This window comes from Pipistrellus kuhlii, unplaced genomic scaffold, assembly GCF_014108245.1.
Source record: "Pipistrellus kuhlii isolate mPipKuh1 unplaced genomic scaffold, mPipKuh1.p scaffold_m20_p_42, whole genome shotgun sequence".
In the NCBI taxonomy this organism is placed as follows: domain Eukaryota; kingdom Metazoa; phylum Chordata; class Mammalia; order Chiroptera; family Vespertilionidae; genus Pipistrellus; species Pipistrellus kuhlii.
In genome coordinates this window covers 1,258,780-1,279,819 of record NW_023425543.1, presented here as the reverse complement: position 1 = coordinate 1,279,819, position 21,040 = coordinate 1,258,780, and the positions used below count along the sequence as shown (strand labels likewise).

The window sequence follows — 21,040 nt, the reverse complement described above, 5'->3', positions numbered from 1 at the left end:
CTTGTTGAATACCTAGCAGTCACTCTCCTGGGCGCTGGACACAGAGGACCCTAAACCCCTCCTGATTTTAAGTGGAGGGAAATAGAAAAGCAAATCATTTCAGTATGCATGTGGGGAGGGCCACCGCTCAGGTAAGCACCAGCACCCAGAGGAAGTGCGGTTTCCGGAGCTAGGACGACGGAGAGGAGAGAGGGTGGGGTGGGCACTTTCCTGAACAGCCTCAAGCAGCAGCTTTGGCGGCTTGCAACTTTCAGCTTCCCTTAGCAACCGGAGCGCCCCGCCTAGGCGTCTTCCTATTGGCCCCACTGAGCTTGACGGACAGCCTGGCTATGCAATCCCAGCTCTCAGCCTTCGGCATCCCCGCCCCCTTGGCCTCCCCGCCCCTCTCGGAGCGCCCGGCCGCGCATGCGCGGGGCGGACTCGGGGGCTGTGCGCAGAGCCAGCGCGGAGGACCGAGCAACCAGCGGAGGAGACTCCGCCGTGAGCGCCTTTCTCGCTCCTCCTCGCCGCCGCCGCTCCAGCCGTCCATCGGGGGAGGGAGCGGCCGCCCATTGTTTCTCTCTCCGCGGCCAAGGTGCCGAGCTGCTGCCCCGACTGGGTCCGCGGGGGATTGCCCCCCGGCGCCGCACGGTGAGAGAGCGCAAACTTGGTTGGAGTTGGGGGAAGTTTGGCGATGTGAGGAGGAGGGGTCGGCGCGGAGCTCCGGGGACTCAGGCTCCAGAGGGGGAGGGGAGCGGGGCCGCGGGGACCGGGAGGGGCCGCGGGGACGGGGATGAATGGGTGGCGGCGGCGGCGGCGGCGGCGGAGCGCCCCCCTCCCCGGTCCCCGCGGCCCCCCGCCTCCCTCCCTGCGCCTCCTCCCTCCGCGTCCGTCCGACCTCCCGCATTGTCTGGTCGCAGCCCAGCCTTCGGGGCGGCCCAGCTCCCAGGGTGGGGGGCGCGATGGCTGCCCCTCCTTCATCCTTGGAGGCCTGGACCCTCTAGCCCCCGTGTGGTTCTTCCTCCCTCCGCCGTGGGCTCCCGAATGGGGCGGGGAGGGAGCATCGGCTGCTCCGTGGGTCCCTCTCGGCCCATCGAGTCCGCTTCCAAGTGCTTGGGACGCGAGGGAGCTGTGGTCTGGCCTTCGGGGGGCGCTTGGGGGCGCCTGATCTCTCGGGGGGGGGGGGGGGCGCGGCCCGGGGTGGGAGGGTGGGGAGGAGCCGGGAGGGTCGGGGTCTGGCGCGGGAGGGGACCCGCCCTGGGACCGTGCAAAGCGCGCCTTGGGATCAACTCTGCTGGACTTCAAGTGCAGCCTTCCTTTGAGACCAACCAAAACTTTAAAAAAAAAAAATTTGTAAACATGGATTTCGGACACTTTTCCCCACTCCCGAAGCCAAACTCGGAGAGTTTAAAAAAAAAAAACACCAGTTTGGGAAAAACCCTTAACATTTTTATATCAGAAGAAGAGAAACAGATTTTTTTTTTATGTGTATGTTTAAACTATTTTTATTGATTTCAGAGAGGAATGGAGAGATACAAACATCAACGATGAGAGAGAATCATGGGTCGGCTGCCTCCTGCACGCCCCCTACTGGGGATGGAGCCCGCAACCCGGGCATGTGCCCTTGACCGGAATGGAACCGGTACCCTCACACTGGTTAGGGCTGTTTTGATTTTTAGTTTTAGGTTTTTACTTTTATTTGTTTTTTAGGAAATAGTTCTTTAGAGCAACATGATTCCATCACGTGTAGCTTCCTGTGAAGTTAGGATTCACAGTGCAAGGTGGATTGTATTTCCCAGGGTTCATTCTCAGCTTTTACCCTCAGTGAAGGTACTTGAAAGGAAAAGCCATGTTCCTCCCTCCCCCCTCTTTTTTTTTTTTTTTTTTTCTTCTTCTTCTGGTTCCCCTTTATGTTCAGAAGCAGCAGCCTATTCAATTTTCCTAAAATATGGGGTTGTCCAGATCAGGACGAATGCTGCTGTTTTGGAAAGCTGACTTTTGATTGGTTGGGATAAATCACTCTTACAGTTCTTGTATTCCTTCTTCCTGGTGTCTTGAGGGTGTGCAGACTGCTTTAAGTCCTGGCCTTGTCAAATTTTGGGTGCATGATTCAGCTGAATTTGGTCCATTTAGCTTATCGTGATACTCTGAATCCTGTGGTTGGAACTGGTTTAACTGTACAAATTCTTAGTGAAACAAAATGACCAGGATGTTGTTAGAATCAGTTGTTACCTCCCTTTGCCATCTGCTAACCCCGTGGTGGGCAAACTGCGGCTCTCGAGCCACATGCGGCTCTTTGGTCCCCTGAGTGTGGCTCTTCCACAAAATTCCACGGCCTGGGCGAATCCATTTGGAAGAAGTGGCGTTAGAAGAAGTTTACGTTTAAAAAATGTGGCTCTCCAAAGAAATTTCAATCGTTGTCCTGTTGATGTTTGGCTCTGTTGGCTAACAAGTTTGTAAAGAAAATTTTGGAGAAATAGTGTGTGCGCTGGCAATGTGCTTTGATTGATTTCTCATGCTAAGTGAATACCTTACAGAAGTGTTCTGGGTTCTTCTGGTTGGTTTGCCTCATCTTGCTTTAAGAAATCAACTTTCTTCACTTGAGAAGGCTAAAGAAAAAGGCCCTAAGGGTGGGTCAAGCATGGTGCTTTTTTCTTAAATGCTTATATCAAGTAAAATGCACGTGTCAACCAAAAGCAAGCATTGTCCTTTTAAACTATAATAAATAATAAGCTACAACAAGGTGTAGGTTTGGCGTGAACGTGCAGGGGGATTGTGAGGCAGGAGGGTTGGAAGGGGTTGTTAGGGAGGAACAAAACGCAAACAGACAGGATGACAACACGTGGCAAGTAGACTAGTTGCTTTCCTTCTCAGCTGTGGGCCTGTTGTGCATACTTTTGTTTGAGGGATCCTCACCCATCCTTTATTTGCCTGACTAATGTTAGCGATACATGTCTAGTGTGAATGGACTCCTCCTCTAGTTTGACTGCTTGGGGCCTGGGATGTGCTTGAATTCACTGTGTACCCCCTGCCAGGAAGGTTCCGGGTTCGATTCTGGTCAAGGGCATGTACAATACATTGGTTGCGGGCCCATCCCCGGTGGGGAGTGTGTAGGAGGCAGCTGATCGATGATTCTCTCTCATCCATGTTTCTAGCTCTCTATCCCTCTTCCTTCTTCTCTGTAAAAAATCAATAAAATATATTAAAAATAAAACAAACTAGTGTAGCCTTGGGCAGGCCACTTAACTTCTCAGAGCTTGGGTATCTTATCGTGGAAGGTGTACTGGCATGCGTTCAGTATTTTTATGGATAAGTGAGATTGGGTGCCTGACCTCAAGTAGGTGCCTATATACGTTTGTTACATTTTGTATGACTTAAAAATGTATTTTTAAAAATCTGATGCTTCTGAGTATAGGAGTTTAGTTAGACGCTTCTGTCATAAGGGGTCCCTTTGATAATCTAGTCTTCATCAGATGTAAGTTTTTAAGATGGTCGTTGAACTGAATGCTAATAGAAACAGCTTTTACCTTCTCAATCACTTGATTTGAGTGGAATTTGCAGAGCGGTTCGGTTGCATAGAACTCTTATGCATTTATAGTGTTTAGGAAATTGCTTTCGACATTTGTAATAGTTATTGGGACAGTTCCGGCTTTTCTTCCTTATTTTACATCGGTCTTGAAAAGTGATAGATAAGGATTTTGACTGCATTTCCCAAACTTGCTTACGATACAACTGGACTGGGGGTTAAATAATGTGGAACAATTCAGAGACGTGAACAAACCACTCACTTCCCCTTCAAGATAACTGTTTTTGGTGTTGTTAATCCTCACACGAGGGTATTTTTTCCATTGATTGTCTGAAAGTGGGAAGGAGGGAGGGAGTTTTGAGAAATGAGAGAGACACACCCACTGATTGCCTCCTGCACGTGCCCAAGTTACTGTGAAATCACAGGAACTGACACTGGATGCCAGTACTTGAAGAAGTCTGGCGAAACCACAATAAACAGTGAGCAAACACTGTCAGAATATCTCAGAAGAGTACAAAGGAAGGTAGTGTCATCGTCCCTCCACTTGCTTTCTTTCTTTTTATATATTTTTAAAAATATACTTTGATTATGGGAGAGGGAGAGAGAGAAACATCAATGATGAGAGAGAGTCATGGATCAGCTGCCTCCTGCACGCCCCACACTGGGGATTGAGCCCACCACCCGGGCATGTGCCCTGACCGGGAATCGAACCGTGACCTCCTGGTTCCTAGGTGGACCATTGGGTCATTGGACCATTGGCTGGCTGGCCATTGGGTCATTCTTTGACGCCCTCATAGATTTTTCCCAATATGCGTGCATCATTTTCTCCTCACTGTCTGACTCCAGTAGACCTCTCTTCTGATTCTGGGGGTCCTTCATCCTTCATGGAGCCTCTCTCCTTTCTGGTCCCCTTTCAGCCTTTAGGCTCCTCAGTCTTCCAAACTCTCAGCAGACTGCCATGGATCCTCCTCACTGTACCCAGGTCCAGGGTGTGCCTCCCCCTGAGAAAGCTGGTCCCGTTGTGGGGCTCATCTCATCTGTTCCCTTCCATTAGGGATCGCAGCCCTGCTGTGCCAGTTGTCCAGTGTCTAGAAGATGTTGCCTCATTTATTTTATCCTGGTGGTGAGGGGTGTGGCAGGATAAATCTGGATTCCGTTACTCCATCATGGTTGGAAATTGGAGTCCCTGGAAGAGCGGTGGTGCTGAAAGTTTCGTTACAGAATTCTTGAAGTCTTTGGGGGTATAAACATCAAAGAAACATTTGTTAAATGTCTGCTGTCTATAGCTTAGCCCTTGTGCTCTGGGGATTATGAAAAAACTAGATCTCCAGTTTTAAGAGGTACATATGTAGCACATACTCTACATATGATCACCGTTGTCTAATATTTTCAAACAGAAATGCTTTTTTACGCTTCTTTTCTATGCATGTATGTACGGTTCCGTTTTATGGCACAAAAGCTCGTGAATCAGTAGCTAGAGAATTGGCTCTTTGAGATGCACTTGGTGACATTTTGCTATGTGGCTTTGCCTATGTTGTTTGTCTCTTAAGTTGGTTTTTTAATTTATTTTTATTGATTTTTTTTTTACAGAGAGGAAGAGAGAGGGATATAGAGTTAGAAACATTGATGAGAAAGAATCATCGATCAGCTGCCTCTTGTACACCCCCTACTGGGGATGTGCCCGCAACCAAGGTAAATGCCCTTGACCAGAACCGAACCCTTCAATCCGCAGGCTGACTATCCACTGAGCCACACCGGCTACGGCAAGCCCCCGCCTTTTTCGGTGAGAAAACCGAGGGTCATAAATTTTACTTTGCTTCTCTCAAATCAGTTAACTCTAATTTTCATCCAGGACTTGTGACTATCAACAGACTAGTTGTGTTGTCTGTGCCTTAAACGTCACATTTCCCCCCACTGATATAATTATATCCCAAACGGACAGTTTAGAAACCCAGCTTGTTCTCGTTGTAAATAGAACATCGCTGTGGTTTGCCCTTAACGTTTTCCTAGAATTCTTAAAAAACCTGCAGGGCTCTTGTGTGTGTGCCTTGGAAGCAGCAGAGAGTTGGCCGGCATAGAATTGTGTTTTTCCATGCAGGAGCCGCGTGAACTTACATTAATAATTAACATTTGCACACTCTTTCCCGTCTACAAAGTGTTTTTGCAGACAGTTAATTAGTTCATATTTAACCTATTTTGGAAGTTGAAAAACCAGTTTTTTGGGGGCTCATTTTAGCAGGACCGAAGTGTTAAGGGGATAAGGAGCCAGTCTGCAGTGAGAAAAAACGCAAACACCATTTCCAAATTAAATCACTTCTCCCACTTCCCAGCTTCGCGCCCCATTTAGCTCACATCAAGCATGTGTATTTTTGGGGGGTGTATATCTGCTTAATGCAAAGGGGATGGAGTTGTGTAGACTGAAAAAAAGACACCTGGTTCAGGATATTTGGGGAAAGATCTGAGGGATTCAGTGAACTGTATTGGCAGCTGTCTTTCCTAGGGTCCCTTCCATGCGAATTGTTCTTTATTAACTCCCATGGGGTTTTGAGGCCCAGGAAGTGATTCTGGCAAAGAAACAGTCATTACACATGCTAATTTCTGGGAAAAAGATTCTTTCCTTTTGGACTTCTGCTAAGGGAGATAATAACGGTAACTGAATACTTCGCTGGTTTCCTCACCTCCACATCTGTCACCCGATTCCCTCTCTTTTCCCTTCCTCGCCCAGCACAATGGCTTTTCCCTGGCAAGCTATGGTTGGGAGAGGATTTGAAAGGAGATAGGAGTCCCAGTTCAGCCGTGTTTCTGTCACCTACCTAGCTGTGTGACCTTGAGCAGGTTGCTGCTTTGCTCCTGCCCTTGAATTTGTCATTTCTGGGAAATAACGTGAATGGCCCACTTTTCATTGAGTCCAAGAGGAGGGTATAAAACTTGGGATATTGGCCATGAAATGGGACACAGGAAATTTTTACATCAGTGAGAATCCCTCAAGTTGCAATGACTTCTTCCTTCCTACGATGGTTGGAATAATGAATTTATTATCTTACTATTATTGCCAACCACATTACTCTACTTTAAACATTTTTTTTTTTTAAACTGCAGAGCAATAAATAGAACCATTTAATAAATATTGAGTCTAGGTGACTTCCTAAGACAGGACATGCAGATTCCTTTTTGTCATTGTGAGTAGCCTGGTCCTTCAGAGGAACCTGTTCATGAATCTCTGTCTGCTTGCCCTGGCCAGAGAAGTCTTAGTACGTGATGGCAAAAGGAGAATTCTGAGAGCGTGGCATGCACATTTAATTAAAATTTTATCACGAATGGGGGATCTGTTCCCTTTTTAAAATTATTTTTAGAGAGAGAGGAAAAGAGGGAGGCAGAGAAATAATCGATTGGTTGCAAATTAGTAAGATTTTGCCATTCTCTGCCTATGTCATTTTTTAAAATAGCAGTTTCATTGATATATAATTCACATATGATAACATCTACTCCTGCTAAACTTTAATATGTTTATTCTAGTTGTATTGAAAGTCATTAACAAACTATTATCTTCTCACTAGTGATTTTTATATGGCGTTTTTTACTCCAGTTTATAATACTGTAACCATGAACTGTCTCTGTACATCATGGCATGGTATGTGTCCAGGATTTGGAACAGACATCTTTAACTCAGCAAATGAGTGCTGAGTAGCCTTTTTTCCCTTTCAACAGCATCATTACATGAATAGAACCATAAACCTTATATTAAGCACTTCTGTATGAAATCTGAGGTTTCTATCAAATTAGACATGGAAAATTAAATAAAGCTGCACAAATTACTGATCTCTGCAGTTTTTGAGTTATTTTCCCGTATGTTAGGTTGTGTGTGTTTTTTTAAAATGACTGTTCCTCTTAAATACTAGTATAAAAATGTTATGATTTATAAAATATTATTTTTGGTTTATGTGAGCAGTTTTTCCACCTCCCCTCATAGAATTTAGTGATTTCTTGTTTCCCCTGGAGATCTGTTTTTCTTCTTAAAATACATTCCCACTTATTTGGATTTTTGTGAAGAAAATAGTTTCAGATAGTTGGGTGCCTTCATAAATTTTGTACTTCCCTAATAATTCATTTGGCAATGTCTATTCAAAGTGTTGCTTTCTAATTCAGATCATCATCTTTTTAAAAATATATATATATATTTTATTGATTTTTTTTTTACAGAGAGGAAGAGAGAGGGATAGAGAGTTAGAAACATCAATGAGAGAGAAACATCCATCAGCTGCCTCCTATTGGGGATGTGCCTGCAACCAAGGTGCATGCCCTTGACCAAAATCGAACCTGGGACCCTTTAGTCTACTGGCCGACGTTCTATCCACTGAACCAAACCAGTTAGGGCTAGATTTTATTCCTTGATTAATATGCTGGTGACAATAACAATAGTCATAAGTACCATCAGATTATTCTTTTTGTATGCCAAGATTAGTACAGCGCCCTCTCTACACCCTTATTCATCTTAATCCTCACCAGACTCTAGATACGGGTTCTGTTATTATCCATTTGAGAAATGGGCATTGATCACTTTCCATTCCCATCTCTGCATGTCCACATTTGATATAGCTTTTTAAAAGAAGTTGGTTTTTTTTTTAATTCAATTTTTTTCTTTTATTCTTTTTCACATTTGACATAGCTTTTGATACTGGTCTTGAAGGATATTTCCTATTTAAACCCTCCTTTATTCACACAGTTGTACGTAATCTCCTTTTCTGACTTCTCAAACCTTTTCTGATCTGGCACACTGCTTTCTAGCCTATGTTGTAGATTTCCTGTTATCTCTTAGACCCTTCACTGGGCTAGTGTCACACATGGCCCCGGCCCAGCCCCTAACCCCCTGCCGGTGGTTAGGGACGCTGGTATTTAATGACTTCTTACTATAGCTGTGTTGAAAACAATCAATGGCTAATTTGCTTTGTTGGGCCAATTGTTAGTTACCTTTCAAGTTCTGCTTTCCTTGGTTGCGCTTGCCTCCTTCCTGCGATTGTCATTGTGTTTGTACATTGTTAGTAACCTTCCATAGGGCCCTATGTGGCAATGGCTTTTTGAAACAATTGTATCTAGAATGCTGTATCCTATGACACACGGGTGAGTTTACTTTGCCATTGTGTAAGGTTTGTTTTGTGTTTCCGTAAAGCGTTACCATAGGGTTTCTTAATATGACGTGGGATAAGTCTAGGGCTTATGAATGGATGGGTCAAACGTTTTAATCAATTCAAACTTAAAAAAAAATTTGATGTTTTAGAGCAGTGTTTCCCAAACTTTTGATATATGTGTACCCCTTCTATAATTTTCGTAACGCTGCGTACCCTTCATACTCATGAGAACGTAGAATTAGGTGCAGCTAAGCACGCTGCAGTGCATATCCCCACCAAACTCCGGTGCAATGCATACCCCCACCAAACTTCCCGTACCCCTGGGGGGACGCATACCACACTTTGGGAAACACTGTTTTAGAGAGAGGAAGGGGGAACAGAGAGAAATATCCAGGTGAGAGAAACATCAGTTGGTTGCCTCCCACATGCACCCGACCCTACCTGGGACTGAACCTGCAACCTGAGCATGTGCCTGGATCAGGAATCAAACCAGCCACCCATCGGTGCATGGGACAGCGCGTATCCGACTGAGCCACAATAGCCAAAGCAGGGCAGTCTGCTTTTATTTTGGATAGCTCATCCTGGGAGCAGTATGAATAGTGATTTGGGGGCAGAGAAACGTTAGTTGGGACAATGACAATAGAGTAGGGCAGGGGCGACCAGGGCCTGAGTGCAGAGCAGTGAGAAGAGGGTGCTAGCAGATCCACTGGACATTTTCTTTCTTTTCTTTTCTTTAAAAAAAAAAGAAAAAAAATATATTGATTTAAGGAAGGGAGAGGAAGAGAGAGATAGAAACATCAATGATGAGAGAGAATCTTCGATCGGCTGCCTCCTGCAGGCCCCCCACTGGGAATCGGGCCTACAACTCAGGCACGTGCCCTTGACTGGAATCGAACCTGGGACCCTTCATTCACAGGCAAATGCTCTATCCACTGAGCCAAACCAGCTAGGGCCACCGGACATTTTCAAGGTCGCGTGGATTGAGTTTGTCAGGATGACTGGGCTCCCAGCTTCGGCTGCTGGTGAATGATTGTGTACTGAGGGGGCGTGATTCATTCGGGCATGCGGATGCAGTAAGACTTCCTGGAGGAGGTGACTTCTAAGGTTGGCTTCGATTACCTCTTGCAAAGCGGCTGTTTGCTTTTGCCTGCAGTCTGTTTAGAGTTCATTTATACACGCAGGAAACAGCATCTGCGGACTGTGTGCCAGTAATCTTTATTTTCTGCATTAAAATGTTTTAATGTTGGTGGAATACAATTAACATAAAATGTAGCAGTCGTGTTTACGTGTACAGGTCAGTGGTATTAAGCACATTCCTGTTGTATGTGGCCATCGCCATCGCCCAGCTTCAGAACTAAAACTCGGTACCCATTAAACAATAACTGCCCGTTCCCCTACCCCAGGCCCCTGGCAATCGCCATTCTACTTTCTTTCCCTGGGAATTTGGCTATTCTGGGCACCTGGCATAAATGCAGCCACACTGTATTTGTCTTTTTGTGACAAATCACTTATGTCACTTAGTGTAATGCCCTTAAGGGTCATCAGTGTATGGGAACACCCTTCCCTGTTAGGATGAATGGTATCTCATCGTATGTATTCATCACATTTTGTTACTCACTCATCCGTCTATCCATGGAGATCGTGTGACTTCCACCTGCTCCTCTTGTGAATGATGCTCCTATGAACATGGCTGTGTAAGTGTCTCTTCAAGTCCCTGCTTTCAATTTCTTGGGATTCTGTTCAGCAAACATTTGAAACGGCATATTCCGGGCTAGGCCCCGAAAGAAGCAATTGCTTTTGGATCATGTAGTAATTCTGCTTTTAATTATTTTGAGGACCCACCATACTGTTTTCCATAGCGACTGCACCATTTTGCGTTCCCACCAGCAGCGCACAGAACTCCAACTTATCCACACCCTCTCCAATAGTTTTGTTTTTTAAATAGTAGTCTTCATAATAGGTGTGGGGTAGTATCCCATTGTGATTTTGATTTGCCTTTCTCTGACGATTCGTGCTAAATTGAGCATCTTTTCACGTGTTTCTTGGCCATTTGTTTGTCTTCTTTGGAGGAGTGCCTGTTCAGATTCTGGACCCATTTTTTTAACTGAGCTGTTTTGTTGTTAAGTTGAAGGTGAGCACACCTTCAGAAAAGACCCTTACTGGAGCCCAGAGGCTTAATTTCTTAGAGATCAGTAGTAGATAATCAGTAGTCAGGAGCTACTTAGAGATCAGTTGCTCAGGCTGGGGGAGATTTAGAGTTCAGAGGCCACTGCTGGTGCTAGTTACCCATCTTGGTTTCATTCAAGGATACAAAACCGTTAGGTCCCCTGAAAGTGTTATTTCAGCTCCAAAAGAAGGTTTCCCACCGGGAGAGAAGGAGATGGGAATGGAGTTGAAGTAGGTGACAGCGAGGAGCAGGAGCAGGAGCAGGAGCAGAGCCATCGGTCTGATCCCAGGCTCCTAGGTTATAGAGAAGAAGGCAAGTGTGGGAGCACAGCTGAGAAGAGGGCTGCCCTTGACTGTGCACCTTGCACAGGAACAGAAGTTGCTGTGGGTTCACCCTTTTGAGGTCATTTTCTCCTTGGTGGGCTTGCTGACCAGGAACCTCCGAGTGTGTGTATTTCAGCGGCCCACATGCTTAAGCAACTCAACTTTCCACTACTTAGATAGTTTAACCTTGTCTTTGCAAGCCCCGGCCAATTTGGCTCAGTGGTTAGAGTGTCGGCCCTTGGACTAAAGGGTCTTGGGTTCTATTCCGGTCAAGGGCGCGCTTATATTTTGGTCTTGATTAGATCAGGCTTTATTTCAGAGATCCCTCTGACTTTCTTCCTGTGCCTTCACATCCAGCCTTCCTCTCCCTCAGCACTGCTGCTTGCGGCCAGTGTATAATTGGAACTTGCCTTTCAGATCTGTATTATGTAAATAGACTCTGACAGGGGGCTAATTTAAACTGTTGTAAAGATTGCCTTTCATTTCTGAAATGGTATTTTGTGGCAAAAGTGAATTGCTAATTGTGTGAAGGAGCTTTAAACCGAGGGGAAAACAAAGCAGGAACTTATGAATAGTTGCACAGTTAAAAAGACCGAAGAGGAATATGGTCATTTTCCTTTTTCTTCCTCTGCCATAGTCAATAGCTTCTATTCCAGTGCTAATTAACAAAAAAGATTCCCGCACATAAATGAAAATATTGTAGTGAGGTGTAGATGGTCACATAGAGAATAACAATGGGAAATAGACTGTACAAATGTTACGGGCCCGGTTTTCTTTCATTTAGCCACTTGGAAAAAAAGTTCGGGAGCTCCCAAATTGGACAAGCAAGCTGGTGGGCTCCGTGTTTTGTGAATTCTGACGTCAGAATGACTTCTCTTGGTGTGGACGCCTCTCTAAGATGAATGGTTAATTTGTTCTTGCTTCTTTTCAATGTCTGTCTTTGAGCAGACGACACATTGAAAGGATGTCCTAACTCAGAATCTGCTGGCATCTGCTCGGAACTCTTTCTCCTTTTAGCCTTCCCCTTGTGTGTGGGGAGTCTGTGACTGGATGTGACTGACGTGGCCCGGGAGAACAGTTAGGAATCTATTCTCTAAAGTTCACTCTGGGCTTGTGTCTTGTGGAATGGCAGCTTTGTGACCATGAGGGGTGGGGGAGGGACTTCCTGTAATGTAAGCGTGTGGCAGAGTGTTGTGAGTCTTTGGGTAAGTGTTCTGGGTTGTGTTAAATTTCACCTTCAGGTTTGGGCTGGCAAAGGGTTATGCACATTTTTCTTTGGCCAGTCTGGGACATTTCCGAGAGAAACGAGTCTTTAAAGTGAGACATAAGCACATCGACTGTGAGCGTCTAAGAAGTGACAGGAGGCTCAGGGCTGGCGTTAGCATGTGTGTCTCTTTTCCTGAGCTCAGAAGTCGTGCATCGAGGCAGACTTGCTAAGCAGAAAAATGAGTCAGTTTGGTACATGCTAGAGACTTAAAAAGATTTGGACAGAGGGAGGTGGAAACAAATGAGAGAGCAGCTGTATCTGCTTGAGGCGTTGGGTAGGGAAGGACATTCTAGATCTGTGAGAGCATTAATGAAGAATGAATGGGATCATCCTTCTGTAACTCAGTTCACTGAGCTGCCTGTTATGTAAGTGGACACTTAGGAATTACTCCAGTCCTAGCCAGTTTGGCTCAGTGGATAGAGCGTCAGCCTGTGGACTGAAGGATCCTAGGTTCGATCCGTGTTAAGTGCACATACCTGGTTTGCAGCCTCCAGCCCCGTTTGGGGTGTGTGTGGGAGGCAGCCAATTGACATGTCTCTCTCACATCCACGTTTCTCTCTCTCTCCCTCTCCCTTCCACTGTTTCCAAAAATCAATGGGAAAATATCCTTGGGTGAGGTCATCAACAACAAGAGAAGAATTATCCATAAACAACTCTACTCATTGTGCAGTTATGTTTAGCACTGTACTGGGTGCTTGGGGAAGGAGTTAAAAAACAGAAATTGCCCTAACCCGTTTGGCTCAGTGGATAGAGCATCAGCCTGTGGACTGAAGGGTCCCAGGTTCGATTCCAGTCAAGGGTATGTACCTTGGTTGCGGGCACATCCCCAGTAGAGTGTGTGCAGGAGTCAGCTGATCGATGTTTCTCTCTCATCAGTGTTTCTAACTCTGTCCCTCTCCCTTCCTCTCTGTAGAAAATCAATAAAATATATTTTTAAAAAAAGGAAAATTGATGCTCGAACAACTGATTTTTTGGCATTAATTTTACCTTCTAAGCTTGCTAACTTAGAAACAAAGGGCATTTTTGTGTTTTTTTTTTTTTTTTTTTTTTTGTTTTGTTTTTAATCTTTTGCTGCTTATCTGATATTAAATTCTGGATTGATACTGGAAATATCAATATATTCTTCCTCGGGAGGGGCCAGGCCTTTTTGGAGGTACACCAGGTGAGCTTCCAGTGGTTTTAGGACTTTGAGATTCCCTGCTTTTCAGATAACTTCTGTCACGTAAAATAGCTAGCCCTTGACCTGCTTCAAAATGTACCTCTGGTTCCTACTGTTGACCCTCAGCAAAGTGTTTTGGTGTTACGTTCTGGTGAAATAAGGTATTCCTCCTCCATATCCCAGTGAGGGTATTAGTGTTTGTTGTAATCCTCACCTGAGGATATTTTTTTTTTTTCCTCATTGATATTTAAAGAGAAAGTGAAAGGGAGGGAGGAGGGGAGAGAGAAACATCTCTGTGAGAGACATCAACTTGTTGCCTTCCTCATGTGTCCTTGACCAGGAATTGAACCCGTGACCCTTCTATCAATGGGCCAAAGCTCTAACCATTGAGCAACGGGGAAGGGCTTTTTTATTTTTATTTTAAAGAGAGAACGTGTGGCACATGAATGAAGTATTGTTATTAGCTAGGGGAGCTGGAATTTGAATTCAGCTGTGTCTTGGCTCAGAAGATCTCGCATGACATTTATTTTATGACCACAGAAGAGATTGTGTTTCTCTTGTTTAGAATGGCCTAATAACCACCATTCTTTTCCTACCTAATTGTTTACTTTCATACTTCGGAGGCCCTTGATCTGCGTTTTCCCTTTTTCCCTCGTGGCTTTTCTTGAGTTCTTGATTTTCTTGCATTTCGAGCGTGGGATCATGTGCTCCTTCTAGAGTTTCCCCAGCTGATCCTCTCCCTTCCTCTCTCCCTCCCGGGACTAATGGTCCATCGGAAAGTTGTTTTTCAGGTCAGGGAAGAGGAAAGCACGGGAGGCAATTCCCCAAGCGGTTTCTTCGCATTTTGTTTTTATTGGACTCGTTCCCTTCACTGGTTGACCGTCTCCCAGAGGGCTCTTGCTGACATGATTGGTGAGGGCGCCCAGGAAAATGGTGACCTTCCTTCTGGCCCTCGGGAAATGTAGGGTTTAGTTTGGGAGTTCAAGTATGCACCATTGGCTTTGTGATAAGAACCACAAGGCCCTAGGTTTTCTAACCGAGCAGCCAGCCAGCCAGCCGGCCAACTGACCAACCAACCAAAACCAGACAAACCGCTCTCTGTTTAGGAAGAGAAAGGGAGCAGAAAATGTATATGGTTAACTCTGCAGAGCGGCTGTAGTTCTCTGTCCTGGCTCAGAATCAGAATGTCCTGGGGGGGGGGGGGGGTGAAGGGAGGAGAGAGTTTAATTCATGGGGTCTGGGGGGGGGGGCAGGAATCTGGGATTCTGATATGCACCATGATTGATGTAATCAAGGAGAATCTTTTATTTTCTTAGCTCTAGAAACAGGTTTGTTCTTATCCTTTCAGTAAACCTGTGCATTTTCCCTGGACTTTCTTTTCCTGTTCTTTCCTGGGAAGTGGGAATAGTTGAACTTGGGGTGCCTTTTGTCCAGTTAGATCGGTGAATGTCATCTGTGATTGCCTTAAGCATACTTTCCAATGGGGAAGAGTAACTGTCTAGGACTCTTGTTGGGCCTCGTGAAGTAGGCCTCAATGACAGGTGTATCTTTGGGGGTAGATTTGTGTATTAAATAGGAAAGCATCACCATATTCTGCAAAGCCTCATTCATTTGAACTGTTAAATTTGTATTTTGGAGGCAGACTGGGAGAAAGCCTATCCTTAAGGGCACTTTTGTGTGTGCTAATTACACGCTTTAATCATGGTAGAAGGTCACTGAGAATCTCTTCTTGGCCGTGTTTTATTGGTTCCTAGTTTCAGCTTATCTACATTAAAATAGTAAAATTTTCGCCGAAACCAGTTTGGCTTATAGAGCGTCGCCCTGCGGACTGACCGAAGGGTCCCAGGTTCGGTTCCGGTCAAGGGCACGTACTTTGTTGCGGGCACATCCCCAGTAAGGGGTGTGGGAAGGCAGCTGATTGGTGTTTCTCTCTCATCGATGTTTCTAGGTCTCTATCTCTCTCCCTTTCTGTAAAAAAAAAATCAATTAAAAATATATAAATAGCAAAATTTTCTTTAGTTCATTAACATTTATTACTTATCTTTCCCAAGCAGTTTGAAATTAATTGAAGTTTAAACTCTGTTCTCTGTATAGAATATTCTGACACTTTCTCTCATTTATAGAGGGAGATGTTGTCTGTAAGAAAATGAATTACCACGATAGTTGTAACTTGAGAAATAATGCGGTGCAGTTGTGTGTTTGTGTTTGGTTGTGTGGATGCAGGCAAAGGCGATGTCAATCAGAAAAGGGGTTGGTACAATCCGTGTTGCAGTCTCACAGCCACAGCAGAAGTGTCATTCTTGGGTTGCGTGTAGACCAGCGAATGGCCTGGAGCAGATGATTTCTAAGAATTTTTCCGAGTCCAAAGATGTTGTGATTCTTTGTCATCATCTGAGAGTAATAATAACTGAAAAAATAGCTGAGCATTTGAGAAAAACTTTCAAAAGCTCTTCGATTGATAGAAATACTTCTTCTTCTTTTTTTTTTACTAATGAATTCCAAATGTCATTGGGAGGCCGTTTGGATGAGAGAACTCTTCCCAGCTCGATCTGGGATCCTGTATTGGTGAGCATGCTGCATACCAGATTAGTTCTCATTTCTTCCTTTTCCGTGGAATAACTACTTTAGCCTCACAACGATAGAAAACAGCTTTCTTTTTTAGCTGTCTCAACTCATTCTAACCTCCTTCCTAGCTTTGCCTAACTTTATAAGTTTATTTTGGCTGCAAAATACTGCAAAAACACTGCCCACTTTTTATCTCTATAAAAATGTATTTTTCTTTTGGTGAGGGAGAAAAATGCAAGCTAACTCATACTTATTTTGGATTATTTCCCCCTCCCCCATTATTTTCCTAACCCTTGAGCTTTGTTCAAGCCTCTGCCAGTCTCTTTAAAAAAAAAAAAAAAAAAAAAAAAGCTGGTTGAGTTTGAGGGTATCTGAAGCATTTATATAGAAGTGGTTTGTGAAATGGGGGAGATTTCTACTGAATTCTCTCTGTCAAGGCATCATTCAGTAGCAGCTTACTGGCGATAACAGATTACTGTTGATGTCTCTACTGTTCTGGGCAAGCTGTAGGTTTAGAAGGAGTCAGTTAAGAGTTTACTTCAAATAGAAACTATTTGAAGGAAATACTACTTTATCTGTAAAAGACCTAGGTGAATGTAAGCCTCCTTATACAACTCCATTTTCGTTCACTTTGCTTTGTAAAATTGAACTTGATTAAGTTATTAGAAGGCAAGAAAGAAAGAAAGAAAAAAAAAAAGCCACAGACTGATCTCTGTCACTTAGAATATTTATTTATTTATTTGTGCATATTTGTACCGTGGTACTCTTTATTTTGCATTCATGTTTTATCACATGACCCTTCTGATTTCTCTAGTCTTTCGGATTCTTTTATTTATTTATTTATTTATTTATTTATTTTAAAATTTTAAATCAATCTTTATTGTTCATATTATTATAAAAGTTCCTCATAGAATCAGTTTATTTTAAAAGAACAGAAAATTGAGAGAGGCCCTGGGTGGATTTCTGACAGCTTTGTTTGTTTCCCTTTTTTTATTGCTCTAAGAGAGAGGAAGGAAGAGAGAGGAAGGGAGAGTAAGAGAAAAAGAAACAAGGATGTGAGAGAGAAACATCCATCGGTTGCCTCCTGCACACACCCCTACCGGGCGTTGAACCTAGATATGTGCCCTGAGCGGGAATCGAACCGTGGCCTCCTGGTGTATAGTTTGACGCTCAGCCACTGAGCCGCACTGGCTGGGCAGCAGTGGGCACTTTCGTTTTCCTTCCCTTCATTTATAGGTGGGAAAACACCGTGAGATTATACCTGTCTTAGAAATGTTAGGACTAGCTACCTAGTCCTAAACTCCTTGGCCTTTGTTTTGGTCTGGACCGAATTCTGGGGACTCCTTGATCACCCCTTTATACTATCAGCTAAGCTTCCTAATCAGGAATGTCTGTGGTAGACCAGGTAGTGGTTTCTGTAAAACCAGGTTCTCACCGAATTGCTACGCATTTGGAAATTCCCTGTGAAGGAAGAAGAACACCCAACAAAGCTATCCGTGTTTATGGTGTTCTAGGCCCTTCCTTTATAGATTTAGCAATTACCGTGGCCGAACCAGTTTGAGCCGCCAGAAGAACCAGTCCGGGGCGCTCTCACCTCCCGTCATCAAAGCCTACACCTCGGCCATCGCCTCCCCGAGGTGCTCAGCTTGTTTATAGGTTACAGCCTTGTTTTCTGCAGCTTTGGCCTCGTATCTATTGGGCATATCTCTGTTTTGTAGGTGAGACGTTTTCTTGATTTAAATGTCTCTTTTTCTGGAACCTGTGTATGTGCTCTACATTACTGACCAAATTGTAAACTCACGGATCCCACCCAGGATGGACCTGACTTTGACAGTAAAGAGAGGGCTGATGCAGAGTGTGAAGCAGCAGGTGTCATTCAGAGAAAAGAGGTTTCTTCTGATTCACAGGGAGGAGGTGTCCGGTACTGCGAAAGCGAGTCTTTTCTGTTACCGGCTTTCACTTACCTGGAGGCCAGCGAGGCACCAGAAAGGGAGGGGAGATGCTGAGCAGTCACAAAGGTGTCATCGGGTGGTGCATCACAGCTCTCACGCCCCTTCCTTCCTTCCTTTCTTCCTTAAAGCATAGAACAATCTTTTATTTATTTACTTACTTATTTATTTATTTATAATATATTTTTATGGATTTTTTTACAGAGAGGAAGAGAGAGGGATAGAGAGTTAGAAACATCGATGAGAGAGAATCATCAATCAGCTGCCTCTTGCACACCCCCTCCTGGGGATGTGCCCGCAACCAAGGTACATGCCCCTGACCTGAACCGAACCCGGGACCTTTCAGTCCGCAGACCGACGCTCTATCCATTGAGCCAAACCGGTTTCGGCAATCTTTTATTTTTTTTAAAATATATTTTTATTAATCTTAGGGAGGAAGGGAGAGGGGGGGAGAGAGAGAGAAACATCAGTGATGAGAGAAAATTGATTGGCTGCCTCCTGCATGCTCCCCAGTGGGGATCGAGCGCACAACCTGACATGTGCCCCGGTGGCCATCCAGCTGTGACCACCTGGCTCATAGGTTGATGCTCAACCACTGAGACACACCGGCCAGTTTGTCTTTAGTTAAAACATTGCTGCTCTGTTATCTTATCCCTCTGATGGTGATTATAAAATCTTATTTTAGCACACAGTTTGGGTCCTGGAAGCCTAGAATAGTGTAAGCTAACTTGAACATTTGTTAAAAATAGTTCCAACACAGGATGATAAAACCCTTCTTGAAACATTTTCTTTTCTTTTCCCAAACAATTATTTCTAACCATAAAAGTAAACTGTTTATTACAAAAGCTTTTTGAAACTACCAAAGTATAGAGGAAAACTTTTTTTGCCCCATCACTGCCATCCTGATTTTAATTTTGTGTGATTAGTGCATGGACTCTGGGCAGCACAGTTCCTTGGAACAATATTTGGATTTATTGGTGGATCCAGGCCTGTTTTCTTGCAGGAAGAGAAAGGTTAGGTGCAAATATTTGATGACCATCTATTGTAAGCCAGGCCTTATACTTCACAAAGCTGTATGAATGAGGTATTACAATTACATTAAAATCCTACTTAAAACAGCTCCCTTTTTCCATCCTCCCTACCTCCCCCTTTCCCTTTTATAGGTTTGAGTTAAATAAATGGTCCACTGTCATTCAACTGGTCAGCGATAATCTGAAAATCAGGGGGGGGAAACTTAAGCATCTTTTGGTTAAAATCATTTTCCTCTGTTTTCTTTCACGGTTTGAAAGGCTTTAAAAAAAGAAAGGACCAAGTAGTTCTCCTTTTCTCTCTTTTCTAGATCACGTGGCCTCCCTTTCATTCTCCGTCAAAACTAGAAGTTCCAAGAACCCCTCAGGTCTTGCTCAAATGAAGGCTTGTTTCTCTTCTCTCTCTGCTGTGCTTTCAACTTTGAGAGCCTCAGCTTTTAACGGTGGCACTTGTTAGCCGAATAGAAGATACAGAAGAGATTTTTTTTAGCTATGAAACGTCCTTCAGTTGGATTGATCTCATCATCTGTTTTAATTTATTGAGCACTAACTACCCGTGTTTCCCCGAAAATAAGACATCCCCTGAAAATAAGACCTAGCACAACTTTGGGAGAAAAAAATTAATATAAGACACTGTCCTATTTTCGGGGAAACAGGATATAACTAGTTGTGGATGACTAGGCAAACCACTCAATTTCTTCGTTGCTGAAATGAACTGGCACTCCACAAGGACCTTTCTATGATTTACCAGCATCCCTAAGTTTCTTTGGTTAGTGGAACTGGGGTGTTATGGTCAGACGTATCTTCCATAGGGAACAGTATTTTTTTTTTAAAATATATTTTATTGATTTTGTACAGAGAGGAAGAGAGAGAGATAGAGAGTTAGAAACATCGATGAGAGAGAGTCATCGATCAGCCGCCTCTTGCACACACCCTACTGGGGATATGCCCACAACCAAGGTACATGCCCTTGACCGGAATCGAACCCGGGGCCCTTCAGTCCCCAAGCCGATGCTCTATCCATTGAGCCAAACCGGTTTCAGCTAGGTGCCTAGTTTTCCTTCCTCCTCCCTTTCGGGGTTGTGTTGACAGTGATGGCCTTCCTGACAGCCAGAACTCCCCATGGACAGCCCTCCCTGTAGCCAGTAGCGTGGCTTGTTCTAATCTGCTGCTTATGCCGTTACCATAGCATCCTGTCTGGAAACAGAAAGATGGATGATAAGTTTGCACAGGAATCCACATTTCTTCCCCTCCCTCGTTGACATCTGCCAGCAGAAATTGTGTTCTTACCGATCCAGGTTAAGGCTCGGGGGCATCATGAGAGCAAAGGGTGGTGGAGTGTTTGGACTCGGGACAGTCAGAAGTGTTCTTTCTATGAACCCAACCTCTCTGTTAATCACTAAACCGTGTTGTTCAGTGATTCAGGACTTCCCACGTAAGCCAACCACTTGTTACATAAATTGCATTTATTCCTGATGAATGTTTTGTTCGGGCTGAACATTAGCACTCCGGAGCTTCTTGCCGCTACACCAACGCCTCAAAACAGAAAACAACCAAAAGTCACCGGTCCCAGTGGCCATCTTGACGTGTCTGGACCAGTTCACCAGCAGGCAGGATGCTACAGGTGGTGTAGGCGTGGAAAAGAAACCCTAAAAGGAACGACTAGAGAGTTGTTTTCATCCCTCTTACTCTAATAGTGCCGGTGAACCTTTGTCTTGGTTTGCGGGAGAAATCCACACGGGAATAAGTTATTTATGAAGTAAAGTCTTTACTTTGCATTGATGTTTATTTTTGCCTTCACTCGTTCAGAAAAACGGGAAAGGAAAGCTGTTAGTGGTTGAGTGAAACACTACCAAACAAAACACAATCCTTTTAGGATGTCTAGGAGGGACTACGGAATCCATCTTAATCTTTTTCAGGAGATATGGCCACATAGCTTACAATTCACAAC

At 44.3% G+C, this 21,040-nt stretch overlaps 1 protein-coding gene across 3 annotated transcripts in view; it reads left to right on the top strand.

Annotated features, from left to right (window-relative positions):
• Positions 1-313: 313 nt before the first annotated feature.
• Positions 314-21,040, top strand: part of AKAP13 (A-kinase anchoring protein 13) — a 149,397-nt gene continuing 128,670 nt past the window's right edge. For 2 of the 3 annotated variants that reach the window (XM_045572006.1, XM_045572004.1), the window contains exon 1: positions 314-675. In XM_045572006.1, the coding sequence (XP_045427962.1) occupies positions 330-675 (346 nt within the window). In that variant the 5' untranslated portion in view covers positions 314-329. The remainder of the gene's footprint in view (positions 676-21,040) is intronic. The other variant, XM_045572005.1, reaches the window with a different exon arrangement.